Here is a 25,055-nt window from a genome sequence, read left to right on the forward strand (position 1 = left end):
ATCCTTTTTTTTTTTTTTTTTCAAAGTATCCATTCAATAACTTAGGCTTGAATAGCAACCGTCAGCATCATTGTTCTAGTTACCCACATGCTTCATGTTCTAATTAACTGAAAACTGCCTTTTAACACATGAACATTTATTTTTATTTATTTATTTATTTATTTATTTATTTTTCAAATAGATACTTTATCCAATGCTTTGAAAACTTTAGAATTTAGATAAGATGATTAGTCATATGTATTTTGTAAGATGAAGCTGAAGGACATCTGATTTTTAAACCAGAAACTCTAATTATGATAAACAATTCTTCTTACCTATATTTTTTAATTCTGTAATCCAGTTTCAATGTAAAAATATAATTTAAAGTGTTATGATTAAATGTACAATAAAATTTTATTAAAAAAAGTTTTGGACTTGTTGATCAACAAAGCGGCATGCCAGATGCAAATGTAGAAGAAATATCTGATTTCAGTTGGGACTGGCATTCACATATCTTCATATAAAAATTGACTTTTTCATTAAAAGCAAAATAAATAGTGAGTGAGTGATTATGGCGCAAAAACCAGAGATGATTATGACGCGCCAAACACAAGATGGGATGATTACAACTGAAGTCATTAAAATTCAATGAATAAAAACAAGTAGATAAATGTACCAAATCAAGAGGATGAAGTCATATAAAAACAAGTTAAAAGCACATATTAAAATTCAAGACACAGTCTTCAAAACAAATTACATTAGGTAATAAAAGCCAATCTCTTTTAAATAGTAAAATAAATTACAATTGACCTCTCTTCCGATTAAACGGTCGAGAGGTAAGTCACAGCTATTAAAATATTTCTGGCGAAGATTATTAAAACATGGACACTCAATTAAAATATGATGAACAGATAAACAAACATTACAATTAAAACAAACAGGCTCATTTTCAGCTTTGAGAAGATAGTTATGTGTGACTCTAGTGTGACCAATTCTGAGGCGAGTCAAAAGAACGTCCTCCTTACGATTTCCAGAAAAATCCCAATGCTCAATTCTAGGCTTGACGTTTTTCAACTTGTTGTGATGCTGAACATCCCAAATTTGCTGCCATTTTTTTCGGACCTTTCCTTTGATGACACTGCAGATATCTCTAAAAGGGATAAGGCGACTGGACAGTTCAACAGCAGATTTGGCTGCGATATCTGCAAGCTCATTTCCCTTTATTCCAGCATGTCCAGGAACCCAGCAGTACAGGATTTCATAACCTCGAATCATTAAATTTATATGAATTTTTAGAACATCCACAACCACAGGATTCTGATTGTTGGGAAAAGCTTCCAAGGTTTTAAGAGCACTATACGAGTCTGTATAAACTATGAACTTTCTATGGCAGAGCTTTGATATGTACAAAAGACCATAATATATTGCAGTTAGTTCAGATGTTATGACTGAGCAAGCATGGTGCAGGTATTTGCCCTCAATGTAATCTTCAAATACAAAAGCCGTCCCGACATGATCATTTGACTTCGATCCATCTGTGTATATCGGATAATAACTGCTATATTTCTGCCTGTGCTCAGCAAAGAATTGTCTGTAAACGATCTCGTTAGTGCTTGCCTTCACGTGATGTTTGAAAACATCAAGCAGCTGAATACGTGAATTTTCCCAAGGTGGGATTTCAAAGTTCTGTACTGCTTGGGGGCGCATATCAGAGAGGGAATGTTCCTCAATGATAGGGCGAAGTCTTAAAGGAAAGGTAGGAATACAGGATGGACGTGTTTCAAATAAGATCCCAAGATGGTGGGAGGAAGTTCTTTTAATACAGAGTTTATTTTTAAACTAAACAGGTTTACACTAAGCACACAGCCTTGAGGCACACCCTCTTCCTGTTGAAAAACATCCGGAAAAACAGAGCCAATCCTTACTTGAAAAGTTCTAGCGTTCAAGAAATTCTGTATGAAAATTGGTAGGTTGCCGCGCAAGCCACTCTCGTGAAGATCCCGGAGTATACCGTATCTCCATGCCTTATCATAAGCTTTCTCAATGTCGAAGAATATTGAGAGAAGGTGACTTCTTCTGACAAAGGCTTTTCGAATAGATGTCTCTAATAGAAGCATATTGTCTACGGTCGTTCTCCCCTGTCGAAAACCGCTCTGATAAGGCGATATAATATTATTCTTTTCCAAGAAGTAGACTAGGCGGCTGTTTACCATCTTTTCAAACAGTTTGCAAACACAACTGGTAAGGGCAATTGGCCGATAGTTCGAGAGATTCCTCGGGTCTTTCCCTGGCTTCGCAATAGGAATGACAATAGCTCTCCTCCATGCACTGGGAAATGTACGCTCCTTCCACACTCTATTGTAAAGTGTGAGAAGGGCACTCAGTGACTTATAGGACAGATGCTTTAGCATTTCATAGTACACGCCATCCAGACCCGGACAAGACCTATGTGTCCGCAACAAAGCTCTCTTTAGTTCAACCAGAGTAAAGTCTCTATTGTACGGCTCAAAGTTGGAAGAGTTGAAAGCGATGGGATTTTTTTCAGAGCGTTGCTTGATAGAAAGAAATGCAGGTGAGTAATTTCGGCTGGAAGAAACGGCAGCAAATGTCTCACCAATTGTATTTGCAATTTCTTCTATGGAGCTAATCACTCGGCCATCTTTTTCCAGAAAGGAAAATGAGTGGTCTTTATACATTCCGCATGCTTTTCGAACTCTTTCCCAAACCCGCATACTAGGCGTAGAGGATGTTATTGAGGACACATATGAAATCCAGGAATCCCTCTGGCTCTGCCTTCTTACTTTCCGTGCATTTGCTTTGGCTCTTTTAAAAGCTGTGAGGTTTCGCAGAGTAGGATATCTACGAAAAATACCTCATGCTTTTTTCTGTTTTTTCAGTGCTTCATGACAGTCGCGATTCCACCACGGTTTCGAATATTTTAGTAGTTTTCCTGATGTTCTAGGAATGGAGAGCAGAGCTGCCTGAATAATAGTATTAGTAACAGCTTCAACAGCGTCATCGATATGCACACCTTCTACCATTTGATGTGTGAGGTCTGCAATGGAAGAGAAGAGTTCCCAGTCTGCCCTGTCCAGGATAAAACGAGGGAGTCTCGTCGTGGGATTTGCTCCTCTTCGTGCAAGAGACACAAAAATAGGATAATGATCGCTGTTGTACAGGTCATTTCCGACACTAAAAGTGCAAAATGGCAACAGAGATGGTAAACAGATGGCAAGGTCGAGAGCATGGAATGTCTTTGTAGGCTCATGGAAGTAAGTATCCTGCCCATTATTCAGGAGACAAAGGCTATGATCTTCGATCATCTGCTCAGTTTGTCTCCCTCGGCAATTTGTATCTTTACTACCCCAGAGCGGACTATGGCCGTTAAAATCTCCTATTATGATGAAAGGCTCAGGCAGCTGCTCTAAAAGACCATTTAAATCTTGCTGATCAATATGCTCATTTGGAGGCAAATACAGAGAAACGACTGTAACAACAATATCAAAATTTGTTTGAGTAGCGACAACCTGGAGGGATGTCGTCAAAGAAAGCACATTTGAGGGATAATCCAGTGAGGTGAAGAGACCGACACCTCCACTGGCACGTTCACCTGCAATGTTATCTTTCCTGACGAAAGAAAACCTCCGAAGTTTTGCCTGTTGTTCTGGTTTTAGATTTGTTTCCTGTATTGCGAAGCATACAGGATGATAAGCATTGATTATGGCTTTGATGTCGAGCAAATTTCGGTGGAAACCGCGACAGTTCCATGAGACGAGGGTGGCCATTATGACTGGTGTTGTTTGTTCTTTCTGTGCTCCTTTTTAGTTTTGCGCGGAAGTAGATGCTCGGGAACTTCCATTCCCTCCTCCACTTCCATACCGTCTGAATCTAGAGATTCAGAATTCATGGCATCTACAGATGGGCTTCTATTTTTGGATACTATTTTTGGAAGCACAGTTTTTGGTTTGCTCGAGATTGTTACTTCTTTATTTTGTATGACATGGGTTGGATTTTCCTTTTTGTTGTTTGCAGGCTGCTGGGTTTTATTTGGTGGAGTCTGTGTACTTATGGAAGTTTGGGTGGCTATTGTGCGCGTTGATTTTACGGCATTGGCATATGATTTGTTTGATATAGGCTGTGTGCTTTGAACTTGTCTTCTGGCTTCGGCATACGAAATGTTCCTGGAAACTTTTATGGTCTGCACATCCTTTTCTAATTTCCATTTCGGACAGGAACGAGAAAATGCTGGATGGTTGCCCTTGCAATTTATACACAGTGCTGCAGCGGTGCAATTTTCGCTATCGTGGCCAACCGAGGAGCATCGAGCGCACGTCAGGGTCCCACGACAGGACATCTTGGAATGGCCAAAACGCTGGCACTGGAAGCATCGCATGGGGTTTGGAATATAAGGCCTTACGGGGCAGTTAAGATATCCAGCCTTAATATTTTTCGGCAGATCAGGCGAGTTGAAGGTCAGGATCACGTGTTTAGTGTCAGTCAACTGACCTTCCTTACGCATCTTGATCCGCCTAGCACCACAGACTTTTTGGTCAGCTAACTCGGAAACGAACTCTTCTTCTGAAACGGACAGAAGGTCGAGTGAGTGAGTGAGTGAGTGATTATGGCGCAAAACCAGAGATGATTATGACGCGCCAAACAAAAGATGAGATGATTACAATTGATGACATTAAAATTCAATAAATAAAAACAAGTAGATAAATGTACCAAATCCAGAGGATGAAGTCATATAAACACAAGTTAAAAGCACATATTAAAATTCAAGAGACAGTCTTCAAAACAAATTACATTTGGTAATAAAAGCCAATATCTTTTAAATAATAAAATAAATTAGAATTGACCTCTCTTCCGATTAAACGGTCGAGAGGTAAGTCACAGCTATTAAATTATTTCTGGCGAAGACTATTAAAACATGGACACTCAATTAAAATATGACGAACAGATAAACAAACATTACAGTTAAAACAAACGGGTTCATTTTCAGCTTTTAACAGGTAGCTATGTGTCACTCTAGTGTGACCAATTCTGAGGCGACTCAAAAGAACTTCCTCCTTACGATTTTTTGTTAATTCCCAGTGCTCAATTCTAGGCTTTACATGTCTTAATTTATTTTGAAGCTGAACATCCCAAAGTTGTTGCCATTTTTTTCGGATCTTTTGTTTCACAACACAACAAATGTCTGCAAAAGGGATGAGACGACTGGACAGTTCAACAGCACATTTTGCTGTGATATCTGCCAGCTCATTCCCTTTTATTCCCACATGCCCGGGAACCCAGCAGTACAGGATTTCATATCCACGATTCATTAAGTTTATATGTATTTTGAGAATATCCACTATTACTGGATTTTGAGTATTAGGAAAAGCTTCTAATGATTTAAGAGCACTATACGAATCTGTATAAATTATAAACTTTTTGTAGCAGAGCCTTGAGATGTATAAAAGACTATAATATATCGCAGTTAGTTCAGATGTTAAGACAGAGAAATCATTGTGCAAGCGTCTGCCCTCCATGTGGTCTTTAATTACAAATGCCATCCCGACATGATCTTTTGACTTGGACCCATCTGTATAAACTGGAAGATAACTGCTATATTTGTTCCTGTGCTCAGCGAAGAGTTGTCTGTAAATAATCTCGTTAGTGCTTGCCTTCACATGACACTTAAAAACATCAAGAAGCTGAATCTGTGCATTTTCCCAAGGTGGAATTTCAAAATTCTGTACTGCTTGGGGGTGCATATCAGAGAGGGAAAGTTCCTCAATGACAGGGCGAACTCTTAAATGAAATGTAGGAACACAAGATGGACGTGTTTCAAATAACACGTTACTCACATCATCAAGTAAGCACAGCTTATTGGGATGTTCAGGTTGGGATAGTATATTAAAATATTGCAAAAGGGACAATTGTTCACGCCTCAGATAAAGTGATGGTTCATTACAATCAACATACAGGCTCTGGACAGGAGAAGTCCTGAAGGCTCCTGAACATATCCTCAAACCTTGATGGTGAACAGGATCCAGTTTTAACAAAACAGATGACCGAGCGGATCCATAAACAGCTGAGCCATAGTCCAGTCTAGAGCGGATAAGCGCTCTGTAAATGCGAAGCATGGAGCAACGCTCTGCACCCCAGGAGGTGTTCGCCAACACTTTTAAAATATTTAGTGTTTTTAGACACTTCTTTCTCAGGTTTAAAACATGAGAAAGGAAAGTCAATTTCTGGTCGAACGTTACTCCTAAAAATTTTACTTCGGGCGCAACTGGAATAATTGTACCATTTAGATATAACTCAGGTTCAGGATGGAGACCTCGCTTCCTACAAAAGTGCACGCACACAGTTTTCTGTTTAGAAAAAGTAAATCCCTGTTTGTCTGACCATTCTTGTATCTTATTCAGAGCCATCTGCAATTGCCTCTCTATGTATCTCATGTCTGCTCCTCGACAGCTAATCTGTAAATCATCTACATATAGTGATCCCAAGATGGTATGAGGAAGTTCTTTTAAGACAGAATTTATTTTTAAACTGAACAGCGTTACACTAAGCACACAGCCTTGAGGCACACCCTCTTCCTGTTCAAAAACATCCGAAAAAACAAGGAGTTCTAGCGTTCAAGAAATTCTGTATGAAAATTGGTAGGTTGCCGCGCAAGCCACTCTCGTGTAGATCCCGGAGTATACCGTATCTCCATGCCTTATCATAAGCTTTCTCAATGTCGAAGAATATTGAGACAGTGAGTGAGTGAGTGAGTGAGTGAGTGATTATGGCGCAAAAACCAGAGATGATTATGACGCGCCAAACAAAAGATGAGATGATTATAATTGATGACATTAAAATTCAATAAATAAAACAAGTAGATAAATGTACCAAATCCAGAGGATGAAGTCATATAAAAACAAGTTAAAAGCACATATTAACATTCAAGACACAGTCTTCAAAACAAATTACATTTGGTAATAAAAGCCAATCTCTTTTAAATAATAAAATAAATTAGAATTGACCTCTCTTCCGATTAAACGGTCGAGAGGTAAGTCACAGCTATTAAAATATTTCTGGCGAAGACTATTAAAACATTGACACTCAATTAAAATATGACGAACAGATAAACAAACATTACAATTAAAACAAACAGGCTCATTTTCAGCTTTAAGAAGTTAGCTATGTGTGACTCTGGTATGACCAATTCTGAGTCGAGTCAAAAGAACGTCCTCTTTACGATTTCCAGCAAAGTCCCAATGCTCAATTCTAGGTTTGATGTTTCTCAACTTGTTGTGATGCTGAACATCCCAAATTTGCTGCCATTTTTTTCGTATCTTTCCCTTGATGACACAGCAGATGTCTCTAAAAGGGATAAGGCGACTGGTCAGTTCGACAGCAGATTTTGCCGCGATGTCTGCAAGCTCGTTTCCCTTTATTCCCGTATGCCCGGGAACCCAGCAGTACAGGATTTCATATCCTCGTATCATTAAATTTCTATGAATTTTGAGAACATCCACTACCACAGGATTCTGAGCGTTGGGAAAAGCTTCCAAGGATTTAAGAGCACTATACGAGTCTGTATAAACTATGAACTTTCTATGGCAGAGCTTTGATATGTACAAAAGAGCATAATATATTGCAGTTAGTTCAGATGTTAGGACAGAGAAAGCATGGTGCAGGCATCTGCCCTCTATGTAATTTTCAAATACAAAAGCCATCCCGACATGATCATTTGACTTTGATCCATCTGTGTATATCGAATAATAACTGCTATATTTGTGCCTGTGCTCAGCGAAAAGTTGTCTGTAAACGATCTCGTTAGTGCTCGCCTTTACGTGATGTTTAAAAACATCAAGAAGCTGGATCCGTGAATTTTCCCAAGGTGGAATTTCAAAATTCTGTACTGCTTGGGGATGCATATCAGAGAGGAAGAGTTCCTCAATGACAGGGCGAACTCTTAAAGGGAAAGTAGGAACACAGGATGGACGTGTTTCAAATAATGTGTTACACTCATTATCAAGTAAGCACAGCTTATTGGGATGTTCAGGTTGAGATAGAGTATTAAAATATTGCAAAAGGGACAATTGCTCACGCCTCAGATGAAGTGATGGTTCGTTACAGTCAACATATAGGCTCTGCACAGGAGAAGTCCTGAAAGCTCCTGAACAAATCCGCAGACCTTGATGGTGAACAGGATCCAGTTTTAACAAAACAGATGAGCGAGCGGATCCATAAACAACTGAGCCATAGTCCAGTTTAGAGCGGATAAGCGCTCTGTAAATGCGAAGCATGGAGCAACGCTCTGCACCCCAGGAGGTGTTCGCCAACACTTTTAAAATATTTAGTGTTTTTAGACACTTCTTTCTCAGGTTTAAAACATGAGAAAGGAAAGTCAATTTTCGGTCGAACGTCACTCCTAAAAATTTTACTTCAGGCGCAACTGGAATAATTGTACCATTCAAGTATAACTCAGGTTCAGGATGGAGACCTCGCTTCCTACAAAAGTGCACGCAGACAGTTTTCTGTTTCGAAAATGTAAATCCCTGTTTGTCTGACCATTCTTGGATCTTAATCAGAGCCTTCTGCAGTTGCCTCTCTACATATCTCATGTCTGCTCCTCGACAGCTAATCTGCAGATCATCAACTTATAGAGATCCCAAGATGGTGGGAGGAAGTTCTTTTAGTACAGAATTTATTTTTAAACTAAACAGGGTTACACTGAGCACACAGCCTTGAGGCACACCCTCTTCCTGTTCAAAAACATCCGAAAAAACAGAGCCAATTCTTACTTGAAAAGTTCTAGTGTTCAAGAAATTTTGAATGAAAATTGGTAGGTTGCCGCGCAAGCCACTCTCGTGAAGATCCCGGAGTATACCGTATCTCCATGCCTTATCATAAGCTTTTTCAATGTCGAAGAATATCGAGACAAGGTGGCTTCTTCTTACAAATGCTTTTCGAATAGATGTCTCTAAGAGGAGCATGTTATCTACAGTTGTTCTTCCCTTTCGAAAACCACTCTGATACGGCGATATAATATCATTCTTTTCCAAGAAGTAGACTAGGCGGCTGTTTACCATCTTTTCAAACAGTTTGCAAACACAGCTGGTAAGGGCAATTGGCCGATAGTTCGAGGGATTCCTCGGGTCTTTCCCTGGCTTCGCAATAGGAATGACAATAGCTCTCCTCCATGCACTGGGAAATGTACGCTCCTTCCACACTCTATTGTAAAGTGTCAGAAGGGCACTCAGTGACTTACAGGACAAATGCTTTAGCATTTCATAATACACGCCATCCAGACCCGGACAAGACCTATGTGTCTGCAACAAAGCTCTCTTTAGTTCAACCATAGTAAAGTCTCTATTGTACGGCTCAAAGTTGGAAGAGTTGAAAGCGATGGGATTTTTCTCAGAGCGTTGCTTGATAGAAAGAAATGCAGGTGAGCAATTTCGGCTGGAAGAAACGGCAGCAAATGTCTCACCAATTGTATTTGCAATTTCTTCTATGGAGCTAATCACTCGGCCATCTTTTTCCAGAAAGGAAAGTGAGTGGTCTTTGTACATTCCGCATGCTTTTCGAACTCTTTCCCAAACCCGCTTACTAGGCGTAGAGGATGTTATTGAGGACACATATGAAATCCAGGAATCCCTCTGGCTCTGCCTTCTTACTTTCCGTGCATTTGCTTTGGCTCTTTTAAAAGCTATGAGGTTTCGCAGAGTAGGATATCTACGAAAAATACCCCATGCTTTTTTCTGTTTTTTCAGTGCTTCATGACAGTCGCGATTCCACCATGGTTTCGAATATTTTAGTGTTTTTCCTGATGTTCTAGGAATCGAAAGCATAGCTGCCTGAATAATAGTATTAGTAACAGCTTCAACAGCGTCATCGATATGCACACCTTCTACCATTTCCTCTGTCAGCTCTGCAACGGAAGAGAAGAGTTCCCAGTCTGCCCTGTCCAGGATAAAACGAGGGACTCTCGAGACGGGGTTTGCTCCTCTTCGTGCAAGAGACACAAAAATAGGATAATGATCGCTGTTGTACAGGTCATTTCCGACACTAAAAGTGCAAAATGGCAACAGAGATGGTGAACAGATGGCAAGATCGAGAGCGTGGAATGTCCTTGAAGGCTCATGGAAGTACGTATCTTGCCCATTATTTAGGAGACAAAGGCTATGATCTTCGATCATCTGCTCTATTTGTCTTCCTCGGCAATTTGTATCTTTACTTCCCCAGAGTGGACTATGGCCGTTAAAATCTCCTATTATGATAAAAGGCTCAGGCAGCTGCTCTATTAGATTATTTAAATCTTGCTGATAAATGTGCTCATTTGGAGGCAAATACAAAGAAACAAATGAAACAATAATATCAAAATTTATTTGAGTAGCGACAACTTGGAGGGATGTCGTCAAAGGAAGTACATTTGAGGGATAATCCAGTGAGGAGAGGAGACCTACACCTCCACTGGCACGCTCACCTGCAATGTTATCCTTCCTGACGAAAGAAAACCTCCGAAGTTTTGCATGGTGTTCAGGTTTCAAATTTGTTTCCTGTATTGCTAAGCACACAGGATGATACACATTTATTATAGATTTGATGTCAAGGAAATTTCGGTGGAAACCGCGACAGTTCCATGACATGAGGGTGGCCATTATGAATTGTTTTTGTTTTTTCTGTGCTGTTCTTTTGTTTTTCGTGGAAGTAGATGCCTGGGAACTTCTAGACCCTCTTCTACTTCCATAAAGTCTGAATCCGCAGATTCAGAAATCATCTCATCAAAAGAGCTATTGCTGTGACTTCTATTTTTATTGGATATTTTATGTGTAGAAGTTTTGGGCTTACTTTGAATAACTGTTTCTTTCTTTTGTACTATATGGGTTGCATTTTCTTTTTGCTTGTTGGATGTAGACGGATGGGTTGTATTTGCTAGGGTCTGTGTGCCTATTGATGTTTGGGTGGCGACTGTACGAGAAGATTTTACAGCACTGGCGTATGATGTATTTGGTCGAAGCTGTGTGCTCTGGACTAATCTTCTGGCTTCGGCATATGAGATGTTCCTCGTAAACTTTGCAGTCTGCACTTCTTTTTCCAATTTCCATTTTGGGCAGAGGCGTGAAAATGCTGGGTGCTCACCCTTGCAATTTATACAAAGAGGCGCAGCCGTACAATTTTCAGAATCGTGGCCAATCTGTGAGCATCGGGCGCATGTAAGGCTGCCACGACAAGACGTCTTAGAATGGCCGAAACGCTGGCATTGGAAACATCGCATAGGGTTTGGAATATAAGGTCTTACAGGAATATTTAGATATCCGGCCTTAATATTCTTAGGCAGATCAGGCGTGTTGAAGGTAAGGATCACGTGTTTCGTGTCTATCAACTTACCTTCTTTACGCATCTTGATCCGCCTTACACCGCAGACATTTTGTTCGGAGAGCTCAGAAGCGATCTCTTCTTCAGAAACATACAGAAGGTCGAATTCTGAGATTACACCCCGACAATAGTTGAGTGACTTATGTGGTGTTACAGTCACATTCGCTTGCCCAAGTTTAGTTATCTGAAGTAAAGAAGCAGACTGGGTGGCTGAGGTTGTATCAATAAGCAGGTCTCCGGAGCGGAGACGCTTTATATTTCTCGGCTCACCAATACAGGACTGGATGTATTTGTTTATTACGAAAGGAGACATCTTATGCATTTCGCCAGAAGGACTAGAGATGACTAGGAAACGGGGAATATTGTTATGATTTTTTTCATTTGTATCTGTACGTAATTTTTTTGCAGTAGACTTTTCAGAAGTAGGTTGAGTGAGAGGTTGAGTGAGTGGTTGAGTGAGTGGTTTAGCAGTAGACGTTTCAGAAATAGGTTGAATGACTGGTTTAACAGTAGATGTTTCAGAACTAGGTTGAGTGACTGGTTTAGGAGTAGAAGTTTCAGAACTAGGTTGAGTGACTGGTTTAGGAGTAGAAGTTTCAGAACTAGGTTGAGTGACAGGAGTGATTTGAGTGACTTGAGTGACAGGATTGACTTGAGTGACTGGAGTTACCTCGAAATCTTTTATTAAGTAAATATGAGAAGCCATAGTGAAAGAATAAAGATTCGGGTCCGACGGCCCCGCCCACCACGGAGCCCAACAAAGGAACACAGATTCCTGTGTTAGGGCTAGCCGGACCTATACGCAAACTGAAGCCCCACAGTCGGCTTTCCCGAAAGCAGGTACTCCCGAGAGCTTGACCCCAAGCCACTGACACAAGGACTAGTGACCAGCCGATTGACACCCGTGAGGACGACTAAGGTGCCTCCCGTTTAGCTGAAGCAGAGGCCAAAGCAGTGTGTTGGGGACAGTACCTCGCCCCTCAACTACCAGGACCCTCCTTTCCAGCGACACGGGTCTCCACGCACGGCAAACACGTGGGCAGTTTTCTCCCCACTTGAAAACTAGAAACAAGGTCTGTTCCAGCCTCTCGTGACGAGCCCCAAACTCCGTAGAGAGAAACCACAAGGGAGAAGGGAAGGCAAAAAGATCCAGCCAAGAGGAGAGGAGACGGAAAAGAGGATAGATCACTGGGGCTCCAGGATCGTGACACCCGTCTCACCAAGAAGATGATCCCCTGAAGGGCTAGGGTACCTCGGGATTGCCACACCCGTACTCACAAAAGTGAGCCCCCTGAGGGAGAATATTGAGACAAGGTGACTTCTTCTGACAAAGGCTTTTCGAATAGATGTCTCTAATAGAAGCATATTGTCTACGGTCGTTCTCCCCTTTCGAAAACCGCTCTGATAAGGCGATATAATATTATTCTTTTCCAAGAAGTAGACTAGGCGGCTGTTTACCATCTTTTCAAACAGTTTGCAAACACAACTGGTAAGGGCAAGTGGCCGATAGTTCGAGGGATTCCTCGGGTCTTTCCCTGGCTTCGCAATAGGAATGACAACAGCTCTCCTCCATGCACTGGGAAATGTACGCTCCTTCCACACTCTATTGTAAAGTGTGAGAAGGGCACTCAGTGACTTATAGGACAGATGCTTTAGCATTTCATAATACAAGCCATCTAGACCAGGACAAGACCTATGTGTCTGCAACAAAGCTCTCCTTAATTCAACCATAGTAAAGTCTCTATTGTACGGCTCAGATTTGGAAGAGTTGAATGCGATGGGATTTATTTCAGAGTGTTGCTTGATAGAGAGAAATGCAGGTGAATAGTTTCTGCTTGAAGAAACGGCAGCAAATGTCTCACCAATAGTATTTGCAATTTCTTCTATGGAGCTAATCACTCGGCCATCTTTTTCCAGAAAGGAAAGTGAGTGGTCTTTATACATTCCGCATGCTTTTCGAACTCTTTCCCAAACCCGCTTACTAGGCGTAGAGGATGTTATTGAGGACACATATGAAATCCAGGAATCCCTCTGGCTCTGCCTTCTTACTTTTCGTGCATTTGCTTTGGCTCTTTTAAAGGCTATGAGGTTTCGCAGAGTAGGGTATCTACGAAAAATACCCCATGCTTTTTTCTGTTTTTTCAGTGCTTCATGACAGTCGCGATTCCACCATGGTTTCGTATATTTAAGCATTTTTCCTGATGTTCTAGGAATCGAAAGCATAGCTGCCTGAATAATAGTATTAGTAACAGCTTCCACAGCGTCATCGATATGCCGATCTTCTACCATTTGATCTCTGAGCTCTGCAATGGAAGAGAAGAGTTCCCAGTCTGCCCTGTCCAGTATAAACCGAGGGAGTCTCGACATGGGGTTTGCTCCTCTTCGTGCAAGAGATACAAAAATGGGATAATGATCGCTGTTGTTCAGGTCACTTCCGACACTGAAAGTGCAAAATGGCAACAGAGATGGTGAACAGAAGGCAAGATCGAGAGCGTGGAACGTCCTTGAAGGCTCATGAAAGTACGTATCTTGCTCATTATTTAGGAGACAAAGGCTGTGATCTTCGATCATCTGCTCAATTTGTCTTCCTCGGCAATTTGTATCTTTGCTACCCCAGAGTGGACTATGGCCGTTAAAATCTCCTATTATGATGAAAGGCTCAGGCAGCTGCTCTAAAAGACCATTTAAATCTTGCTGATCAATATGCTCATTTGGAGGCAAATACAGAGAAACGACTGTAACAACAATATCAAAATTTGTTTGAGTAGCGACAACTTGGAGGGATGTCGTCAAAGAAAGCACATTTGAGGGATAATCCAGTGAGGTGAGGAGACCTACACCTCCACTGGCACGCTCACCTGCAATGTTATCTTTCCTGACGAAAGAAAACCTCCGAAGTTTTGCCTGTTGTTCTGGTTTTAGGTTTGTTTCCTGTATTGCGAAGCATACAGGGTGATAAGCATTGATTATGGCTTTGATGTCGAGCAAATTTCGGTGGAAACCGCGACAGTTCCATGAGACGAGGGTGGCCATTATGATTGATGTTTGTTGTTCCTGTGTTCCTTTTTAGTTTTGCGCGGAAGCAGATGATCGGGAAATTCTAGACCGTCTTCCACCTCCATACTGTCTGAATCTGCAGATTCAGGAATAATTTTATTTGCAGAACTATTGCTGGGACTTCTATTTTTGGTTTCTATTATTGGAGGCAGAGTTTAGGGTTTACTCGGGATTGCTATTTCTTTATTTTGTATGGTATGTGTTCGATTTTCTTTGTTCTTGCTTACAGGCTGCAGGTTTTTATTTGGTGGAGTCTGTGTACTTATGGAAGTTTGGGTGGCTATTGTGCGGGTTGATTTCACGGCATTGGCATATGATTTGTTTGATATAGGCTGTGTGCTTTGAACTTGTCTTCTGGCTTCGGCATATGAAATGTTCCTGGATACTTTTATGGTCTGCACTTCCTTTTCTAATTTCCATTTCGGACAGGAACGAGAAAATGCTGGATGGTTGCCCTTGCAATTTATACACAGTGCTGCAGCGGTGCAATTTTCGCTATCGTGGCCAACCGACGAGCATCGAGCGCACGTCAGGGTCCCACGACAGGACATTTTGGAATGGCCAAAACGCTGGCACTGGAAGCATCGCATGGGGTTTGGAATATAAGGCCTTACGGGGCAGTTAAGATATCCAGCCTTAATATTTTTCGGCAGATCAGGCGAGTTGAAGGTGAGGATTACGTGTTTAGTGTCAGTCAACTGACCTTCCTTACGCATCTTGATCCGCCGAGCACCACAGACTTTTTGGTCAGCTAACTCGGAAACGAACTCTTCTTCTGAAACGCACAGAAGGTCGATTTCCGAGATCACACCTCTACAATAATTCAGAGTTTTATGCGCTGACACAGTTATAGATACATTTCCGAGTTTGGTTTGTGACAAAAGGGAAGCAGATTGGGTTGGTGTGACAGTATCTATAAGCAGGTCTCCAGAACGGAGACGCTTTATGTTCTTTGGTTCACCTATGCAGTAAGAGATTTATCAATTATTTCAATACTTTGGTCGTTTTCATTTGATTTGAGAAGAAACATAGAAGCCATATTTAAGAAAGAAAAGATTCGAGTCCGACGGCCCCGCCCACCACGGAGCCCAACAAGGGAACACAGATTCCTGTGTTAGGGCTAGCCGGACCTATACGCAAACTGAAGCCCCACAGTCGGCTTTCCCGAAAGCAGGTACTCCCGAGAGCTTGACCCCAAGCCACTGACACAAGGACTAGTGACCAGCCGATTGACACCCGTGAGGACGACTAAGGTGCCTCCCGTTTAGCTGAAGCAGAGGCCAAAGCAGAGTGTTGGGGACAGTACCTCGCCCCTCAACTACCAGGAACCTCCTTTCCAGCGACACGGGTCTCCACGCACGGCAAACACGTGGGCAGTTTTCTCGCCACTCGAAGACTAGAGACAAGGGCTGTTCCAGTCTCTCGTGACGAGCCCCAAACTCCGTAGAGAGAAACCACGAGGGAGAAGAGAAGGGAAAAAGTTCCAGCAAAGAGGAGAGGAGACGGAAAAGAGGATAGATCACTGGGGCTCCAGGATCGTGACACCCGTCTCATCAAGAAGATGATCCCCTGAAGGGCTAGGGTACCTCGGGATTGCCACACCCGTACTCACAAAAGTGAGCCCCCTGAGAGGGCACAGAAGGTCGAATTCCGAGATCACACCTCTACAATAATTCAGAGTTTTATGCGCTGACACAGTTATAGCTACATTTCCAAGTTTGGTTTGTGACAAAAGGGAAGCAGATTGGGTTGGCGAGACAGTATCTATAAGCAGATCTCCAGAACGGAGACGCTTTATATTCTTTGGTTCACCTATGCAAGAACGGATATATTTGCTTACAACGAAAGGGGACATCTTTTGCAGTTCACCGGAGGGACTCGAGACTACAAGGAAGCGTGGGTGAGTGAGTGAGTGAGTGAGTGAGTGAGTGATTATGGCGCAAAAACCAGAGATGGTTATGACGCGCCAAACACAAGATGGGATGATTACAATTGATGACATTAAAATTCAATCAATAAAAACAAGTAGATAAATGTACCAAATCCAGAGGATGAAGTCATATAAACACAAGTTAAAAAGCACATATTAAAATTCAAGACACAGTCTTCAAAACAAATTACATTTGGTAATAAAAGCCAATCTCTTTTAAATAATAAAATAAATTACAATTCACCTCTCTTCCGATTAAACGGTCGAGAGGTAAGTCACAGCTATTAAAATATTTCTGGCGAAGACTATTAAAACATTGACACTCAATTAAAATATGACGAACAGATAAACAAACATTACAATTAAAACAAACAGGCTCATTTTCAGCTTTGAGAAGATAGTTATGTGTGACTCGAGTGTGACCAATTCTGAGGCGAGTCAAAAGAACGTCCTCCTTACGATTTCCAACAATATCCCAATGCTCAATTCTAGGCTTGACGTTTCTCAACTTGTTGTGATGCTGAACATCCCAAAATTGCTGCCATTTTTTTCGGACCTTTCCCTTGATGACATTGCAGATATCTCTAAAAGGGATAAGGCGACTGGACAGTTCAACAGCAGATTTGGCTGCGATATCTGCAAGCTCATTTCCTTTTATTCCAACATGTCCAGGAACCCAGCAGTACAGGACTTCATAACCTCGAATCGTTAAATTTATATGAATTTTGAGAACATCCACTACCACAGGATTCTGCGTGTTGGGAAAAGCTTCCAAGGATTTAAGAGCACTATACGAGTCTGTGTAAACTATGAACTTTTTGTGGCAGAGCTTTGAGATATACAAAAGACCATAATATATAGCAGTCAGTTCAGATGTTAGGACTGAGAAAGCATGGTGCAGGCATCTGCCCTCTATGTAATTTTCAAATACAAAAGCCATCCCAACATGATCATTTGTCTCTGATCCATCTGTGTATATCGGATAATAACTGCTATATTTGTGCCTGTGCTCAGCAAAGAGTTGTCTATAAACGATCTCGTTAGTGCTTGCCTTCACGTGATGTTTGAAAACATCAAGAAGCTGAATCCGTGAATTTTCCCAAGGTGGGATTTCAAAGTTCTGTACTGCTTGGGGGCGCATATCAGAGAGGGAATGTTCGTCAATGATAGGGCGAAGTCTTAAAGGAAAGGTAGGAACACAGGATGGACGTGTTTCAAATAAAGTGTTACACTCATTATCAAGTAAGCACAGCTTATTGGGATGTTCAGGTTGGGATAAGATATTAAAATATTGTAAAAGGGACAATTGCTCACGCCTCAGATAAAGTGATGGTTCGTTACAGTCAACATATAGGCTCTGCACAGGAGAAGTCCTGAAAGCTCCTGAACAAATCCGCAGACCTTGATGGTGAACAGGATCCAGTTTTAACAAAACAGATGACCGAGCGGATCCATAAACAACTGAGCCATAGTCCAGTTTAGAGCGGATAAGCGCTCTGTAAATGCGAAGCATGGAGCAACGCTCTGCACCCCAGGAGGTGTTCGCCAACACTTTTAAAATATTTAGTGTTTTTAGACACTTCTTTCTCAGGTTTAAAACATGAGAAAGGAAAGTCAATTTTCGGTCGAACGTCACTCCTAAAAATTTTACTTCAGGCGCAACTGGAATAATTGTACCATTCAAGTATAACTCAGGTTCAGGATGGAGACCTCGCTTCCTACAAAAGTGCACGCAGACAGTTTTCTGTTTCGAAAATGTAAATCCCTGTTTGTCTGACCATTCTTGGATCTTAATCAGAGCCATCTGCAGTTGCCTCTCTACATATCTCATGTCTGCTCCTCGACAGCTAATCTGCAGATCATCAACATATAGAGATCCCAAGATGGTGGGAGGAAGTTCTTTTAGTACAGAATTTATTTTTAAACTAAACAGGGTTACACTGAGCACACAGCCTTGAGGCACACCCTCTTCCTGTTCAAAAACATCCGAAAAAACAGAGCCAATTCTTACTTGAAAAGTTCTAGTGTTCAAGAAATTTTGAATGAAAATTGGTAGGTTGCCGCGCAAGCCACTCTCGTGAAGATCCCGGAGTATACCGTATCTCCATGCCTTATCATAAGCTTTTTCAATGTCGAAGAATATCGAGACAAGGTGGCTTCTTCTTACAAATGCTTTTCGAATAGATGTCTCTAAGAGGAGCATGTTATCTACAGTTGTTCTTCAATTTCGAAAACCACTCTGATAAGGCGATATAATATCATTCTTTTCCAAGAAGTAGACTAGGCGGCTGTTTACCATCTTTTCAAACAGTTTGCAGAGGCAACTCGTAAGGGCAATTGGCCGATAGTTGGAGGGATTCCTTGGATCTTTCCCTGGCTTAGGAATAGGAATGACAACAGCTCTCCTCCATGCACTGGGAAAGGCATGCTCCTTCCACACCCTATTGTAAAGAGTGAGAAGGGCATTCAGTGACTTACAGGACAGATGCTTTAGCATTTCATAATTCACTCCATCAAGACCCGGAGAAGACCTATGTGTCTGCAATAAAGCACTCCTTAATTCAAGCATAGTAAAGTCTCTATTGTAAGGCTCAGATTTGGAAGAGTTGAATGCGATGGGATTTATTTCAGAGTGCTGCTTCATAGAAAGAAATGCAGGTGTATAGTTTCTGCTGGAAGAAACGGAAGCAAATGTCTCACCAATAGTATGCGCTATTTCTTCTATGAAGCTAATCACTCGGTAATCTTTTTCCAAAAAGGAAAGTGAGTGGTCTTTATATATGCCGCATGCTTTTCGAACTCTTTCCCAAACCCGCTTACTAGGCGTGGAGGATGTTATTGACGACACATATGAAATCCAGGAATCCCTCTGGCTCTGCCTTCTTACTTTTCGTGCATTTGCTTTGGCTCTTTTAAAGGCTATGAGGTTTCGCAGAGTAGGATATCTACGAAAAATACCCCATGCTTTTTTCTGTTTTTTCAGTGCTTCATGACAGTCGCGATTCCACCATGGTTTTGAATATTTTAGTAGTTTTCCTGATGTTCTAGGAATCGAAAGCATAGCTGCCTCAATAATAGTATTAGTAACAGCTTCAACAGCGTCATCGATATGCGCATCTTCTACCATTTCATCTGTGAGCTCTGCAATGGAAGAGAAGAGTTCCCAGTCTGCCCTGTCCAGTATGAATCGAGGGGATCTCGACATGGGGTTTGCTCCTCTTCGTGCAAGAGACACAAGAATGGGATAATGATCACTGTTGTAAAGATCTTTACCCACATTAAAAGTGCAAAAAGGCAACAGAGATGGTGAACAGATGGCAAGGTCGAGAGCATGGAATGTTTTTGAAGGCTCATGGAAGTAAGTATCTTGCCCATTATTGAGGAGACAAAGGCTATGATCTTCGATCATCTGCTCAATTTGTCTTCCTCGGCAATTAGTATCCTTACTACCCCAGAGCGGACTATGGCCGTTAAAATCTCCTATTATGATGAAAGGCTCAGGCAGCTGCTCTAAAAGACCATTTAAATCTTGCTGATCAATATGCTCATTTGGAGGCAAATACAGAGAAACGACTGTAACAACAAAATCAAAATTTGTTTGAGTAGCGACAACTTGGAGGGATGTCGTCAAAGAAAGCACATTTGAGGGATAATCCAGTGAGGTGAGGAGACCTACACCTCCACTGGCACGCTCACCTGCAAGGTTATCTTTCCTGACGAAGGAAAACCTCCGAAGTTTTGCCTGTTGTTCTGGTTTTAGATTTGTTTCCTGTACTGCGAAGCATACAGGATGATAAGCATTAATTATGGCTTTGATGTCGAGCAAATTTCGGTGGAAACCGCGACAGTTCCATGAGACGAGGGTGGCCATTATGTCTGGTTTTTGTTCTTTCTGTGCTCTTGTTTGGTTTTTCGTGGAAGTAGATGCCTGGGAAATTCTAGACCCTCCTCTACTTCCATAGTGTCTGAATCCGCAGATTCAGAAATCATTTCGTCAAAAGAGCTATTGCTGGGACTTCTATTTTTATTAATTATTTTGTGACTTTCAATTTTAGGTTTACTTTGAATGACTGTTTCTTTTTTTTGTATTAAATGAGTTGCATTTTCCGTTTTCTTCGTGGATGTGGTTGGTTGGGTTTTATTTTGTTTAGTCTGCGTGCCTATTGATGTTTGGGTGGCAATGCTACGTGTTGTTTTAACTGCACTGGCATAAGATTTGTTTGATTGGAGCTGTGTGCTTTGAACTAGTTTTCTGGCTTCAGCATACGAGATGTTCCTGGTAACTTTAAGAGACTGTACTTCTTTTTCGGATTTCCATTTTGGGCAGAGGCGTGAAAATTCTGGGTGCTGACCCTTGCAATTTATACACGAAGGCGCAGCGGTACAATTTTCCGAATCGTGGCCAATCTGTGAGCATCGGGCGCATGTGAGGCTGCCACGACAAGACGTCTTAGAATGGCCGAAACGCTGGCATTGGAAGCATCGCATAGGGTTGGGAATATAAGGTCTTACAGGACAATTTAAATATCCGGCCTTAATATTCTTAGGCAGATCAGGCGTGTTGAAGGTAAGGATCACGTGTTTCGTATCGATCAACTTACCTTCCTTACGCATCTTGATCCGCCTAGCACCGCAGACATTTTGGTCGGATAGCTCGGAAGCGATCTCTTCTTCAGGAACGTACAGAAGGTCGAATTCCGATATTACGCCACGACAATAATTCAGTGTCTTATGTGCTGTTACAGTGACATTCGCTTGCCCAAGTTTAGTAATCTGAAGTAAAGAAGCAGACTGGGTGGCTGAGTTTGTATCAATAAGCAAGTCTCCGGAGCGGAGACGCTTTATGTTTCTCGGCTCACCAATACAAGACTGGATGTATTTATTTATTACGAAAGGAGACATCTTATGCATTTCGCCAGAAGGACTAGAGATGACTAGGAAACGGGGACTATTGTGATGATTTTTTTTATTTGCATCTGTCCGTAATTTTTTTGCAGAATTTTCAGAACTAGGTTGAGTGACAGGTTGAGTGACTGGTTTAGTAGTAGACGTTTCAGAGCTAGGTTGAATGATTGGTTTATTAGTAGATGGTTCAGAGCTAGGTTGAGTGACTGGTTTAGCAGTATACGTTTCAGAACTAGGTTGAGTGACTGGTTTAGCTGTACACGTTTCAGAACTAGTTTGAATGACTGGAGTTACCTCGAAATCTTTAATTAAGTAGATATGAGAAGAAGCCATAGTGAAAGAATAAAGATTCGGGTCCGACGGCCCCGCCCACCACGGAGCCCAACAAGGGAACACAGATTCCTGTGTTAGGGCTAGCCGGACCTATACGCAAACTGAAGCCCCACAGTCGGCTTTCCCGAAAGCAGGTACTCCCGAGAGCTTGACCCCAAGCCACTGACACAAGGACTAGTGACCAGCCGATTGACACCCGTGAGGACGACTAAGGTGCCTCCCGTTTAGCTGAAGCAGAGGCCAAAGCAGTGTGTTGGGGACAGTACCTCGCCCCTCAACTACCAGGACCCTCCTTTCCAGCGACACGGGTCTCCACGCACGGCAAACACGTGGGCAGTTTTCTCGCCACTCGAGAACTAGAGACAAGAGCTGTTCCAGTTTCTTGTGACGAGCCCCAAACTCCGTAGAGAGAAACCACGAGGGAGAAGGGAAGGGAAAAAGTTCCAGCAAAGAGGAGAGGAGACGGAAAAGAGGATAGATCACTGGGGCTCCAGGATCGTGACACCCGTCTCACCAAGACGATGATCCCCTGAAGGGCTAGGGTACGTCGGGATTGCCACACCCGTACTCACAAAAGTGAGCTTCCTGAGGGTCAAGGAAGCGTGGATTATCAGTGATTACTTTGGCATTTGCATCGGTACGTATTTTCTTAGTAAGAGATTTATCAATTATTTCAATACTTTGGTCGTTTTCATTTGATTTGAGAAGAAACATAGAAGCCATATTTAAGAAAGAAAAGATTCGGGTCCGACGGCCCCGCCCACCACGGAGCCCAACAAGGGAACACAGATTCCTGTGTTAGGGCTAGCCGGACCTATACGCAAACTGAAGCCCCACAGTCGGCTTTCCCGAAAGCAGGTACTCCCGAGAGCTTGACGCCAAGCCACTGACACAAGGACTAGTGACCATCCGATTGACACCCGTGAGGACGACTAAGGTGCCTCCCGTTTAGCTGAAGCAGAGGCCAAAGCAGTGTGTTGGGGACAGTACCTCGCCCCTCAACTACCAGGACCCTCCTTTCCAGCGACACGGGTCTCCACGCACGGCAAACACGTGGGCAGTTTTCTCGCCACTCGAAAACTAGATGCAAGGACTGCTCCAGTCTCTCGTGACGAGCCCCAAACTCCGTAGAGAGAAACCACGAGGGAGAAGGGAAGGAAAAAAAGTTCCAGCCAAGAGGAGAGGAGACGGAAAAGAGGATAGATCACTGGGGCTCCAGGATCGTGACACCCGTCTCACCAAGAAAATGATCCCCTGAAGGGCTAGGGTACCTCGGGATTGCCACACCCGTACTCACAAAAGTGAGTCCCCTGAGGGGGCAAAATAAATAGAAAAGTTCACTAATAAATAACAGGAATTAGATTTTTAAAATATAAATTTCAGATTATTCAATAGGCAAAACCAGCTGATTTCGTTTATATTCCCAAAACATTTGTGCCTTTTCCTGCAATCCATTCAACAAATTAGAAAATTTGATAATGATCGGATACTACTGATGTTTGTCATTTTGAACCAACAAATCTAGTTTGTCTTTTAAAGAAGTAAACATCTAAGTGAAAATTATTGTATCAATATTTATTTACCCTTTTTATTTTCAGTGATGTCATTACCAGAACTTATTTTCTAAAGTTAGAAATGCTGGAGGTCCTGTAAAGGCAGTCAAGAAAGATGAACGAAAATAAATAAATAACTAATGAAATAATTACAAGATTAACTTTTAAATTCAATAAAATATAAACAGACAATGAAAATTTAATGATAAATAGTTTAGTCATAATTTAAAACTTCATCATATTTGAAGCTCCATCTAGAATTTAAATTTCACTCAACTGAGAAATCACTCAGTTGAGCTTCAGCTCAATTTAAGCTCTGAATATGATAATATAATGTCTGTTTGACAGAAACAAAGATCATTATTTTTTCAACACACCTGTGAAAAAAAGTGTAAAAATAGTTAAGTCATCATTAATATAATAGACAGAATGCTACAGTATGACAATAAATTTTAACTGCGTTAGTATGAAAACAGAGATAGAGGAGTGGAACATTTTCTGAGTACATTCTCCAATCCTGCCTATATAATTCTAGTTATCAAACAGAATGTGACTGGGAAGGAGGATTTCGCTCAAATCTTGAAGTTTGATTTGTATGGTAAGAATAAGTTTCTGTACAAGACAATTTTTGTACCTCCACATTTGGTTACATCTTTCAAAAATGTCTGCAAGTGCTTTGTGTGATGTCAGTAGCTTCAGATGTTCACAACCCAATGATCACTTTTGGAAATGAATAAGATTTTGGTATGTGGGTGAGAGATTTTCTTTCTTCAAACTTCCTCAAAGAGTTAGTTTCACAGGAAATGATAGGCATGCATTCAGAATTTGAAGAATCATCTTTTAAGGCTTAATTATTACTTTAAATAAAATTTTAGACCCCAAAAGAAGTTTCTGTTTAAATTGCAGTTCAGTTATATAAAAGAAGTGCCTTTTTAATCAATGTTTCAGCTAGAATCAGGACTTATCTCGAAAACTAAGAAGTAGTGGAACTGGTCTCTGGTCATTATATAGACACTCGAATTGTGAGACAAATATTCCTACACAATTACGTAGCTTGTTTTTTTTTCAACCTCCAATCGCACAGTATGATGGCCAGGTATGCGCCAGGTGGTTGGTGTGCGTAGTAGGCGACTGCGCATCTCCCCCTCCACACGCTCTGTCACTGGCGTATTCAACACGCCATTTTCTGTTGAGTTGCAGTCATGTAAACATGGCTGTCGCTATTGATTCTCCCGCCAAGTGTGAATTGCGAGCTGTTATTCGTTTCTTGCAGGCAGAATGGAACAGTGCAGCGGAAATTCATCGAATAATAAGTCGAGTGTATGGAAACAGCTTTATGAGTGATGGCGTTGTTCGTGAATGGTGTCGAAAGTTTAAAAATGGCCGAACTGATGTGTATGATGAAGGGGGTCAAGGACGCAAGTCTGTCGCTACAGACGACATTGTTCAACGAGTTGTCCAAGCGGTTAAGCAAAATCGAAGGTTCACCATAAGTGAACTATCAATGAAATTTCCGGAAGTTTCAAGATCTTCCCTGTACTCTATTGTTACTGAACAGTTGCGCTACAGAAAAGTTTGCGCTCGCTGGGTCCCACAGATGTTCACTGACGACCACAAAACCCGCCGAATGGTTGCAGCGTTTGAGTTTCTTGACCGTTACAATACTGACGGAGAAGAGTTTTTGAAATCCATTGTGAGAGGTTATGAGACATGGGTTCAAATATGACACGCCCGAAACGAAACGACAATCACAACTGTGGATGCACACAAATTCTCCAATGAGACCCACAAAATTCAAACGAACCTTTAACAACCGTAAGGTTATGGCAACTGTTTTTTTTTTTTTGGACCAAAAAGGCGTGTTGCTTGTGGAGTTTATGCAGCCAAAACAACAATTAATGCAGATTCATATTGTGAAACTTTGCGACACTTACGGA

The 25,055-nt window shown here is 41.7% G+C and overlaps 1 protein-coding gene across 1 annotated transcript; it reads left to right on the forward strand.

Moving 5' to 3' along the window:
- The first annotated feature begins 24,328 nt into the window (after window positions 1-24,328).
- LOC146993937 (protein GVQW3-like) lies at window positions 24,329-24,844 on the forward strand. The gene has a single exon (XM_085826281.1). It carries the CDS (start codon window positions 24,329-24,331, stop codon window positions 24,842-24,844), a length of 516 nt encoding a protein of 171 aa, XP_085682407.1.
- The last annotated feature ends 211 nt before the right edge of the window (window positions 24,845-25,055 follow it).

This window comes from Stegodyphus dumicola, chromosome 11, assembly GCF_044657685.1.
Source record: "Stegodyphus dumicola isolate Sdum_Otavi_A_Nest chromosome 11, ASM4465768v1".
Taxonomy (NCBI): Eukaryota; Metazoa; Arthropoda; class Arachnida; order Araneae; family Eresidae; genus Stegodyphus; species Stegodyphus dumicola.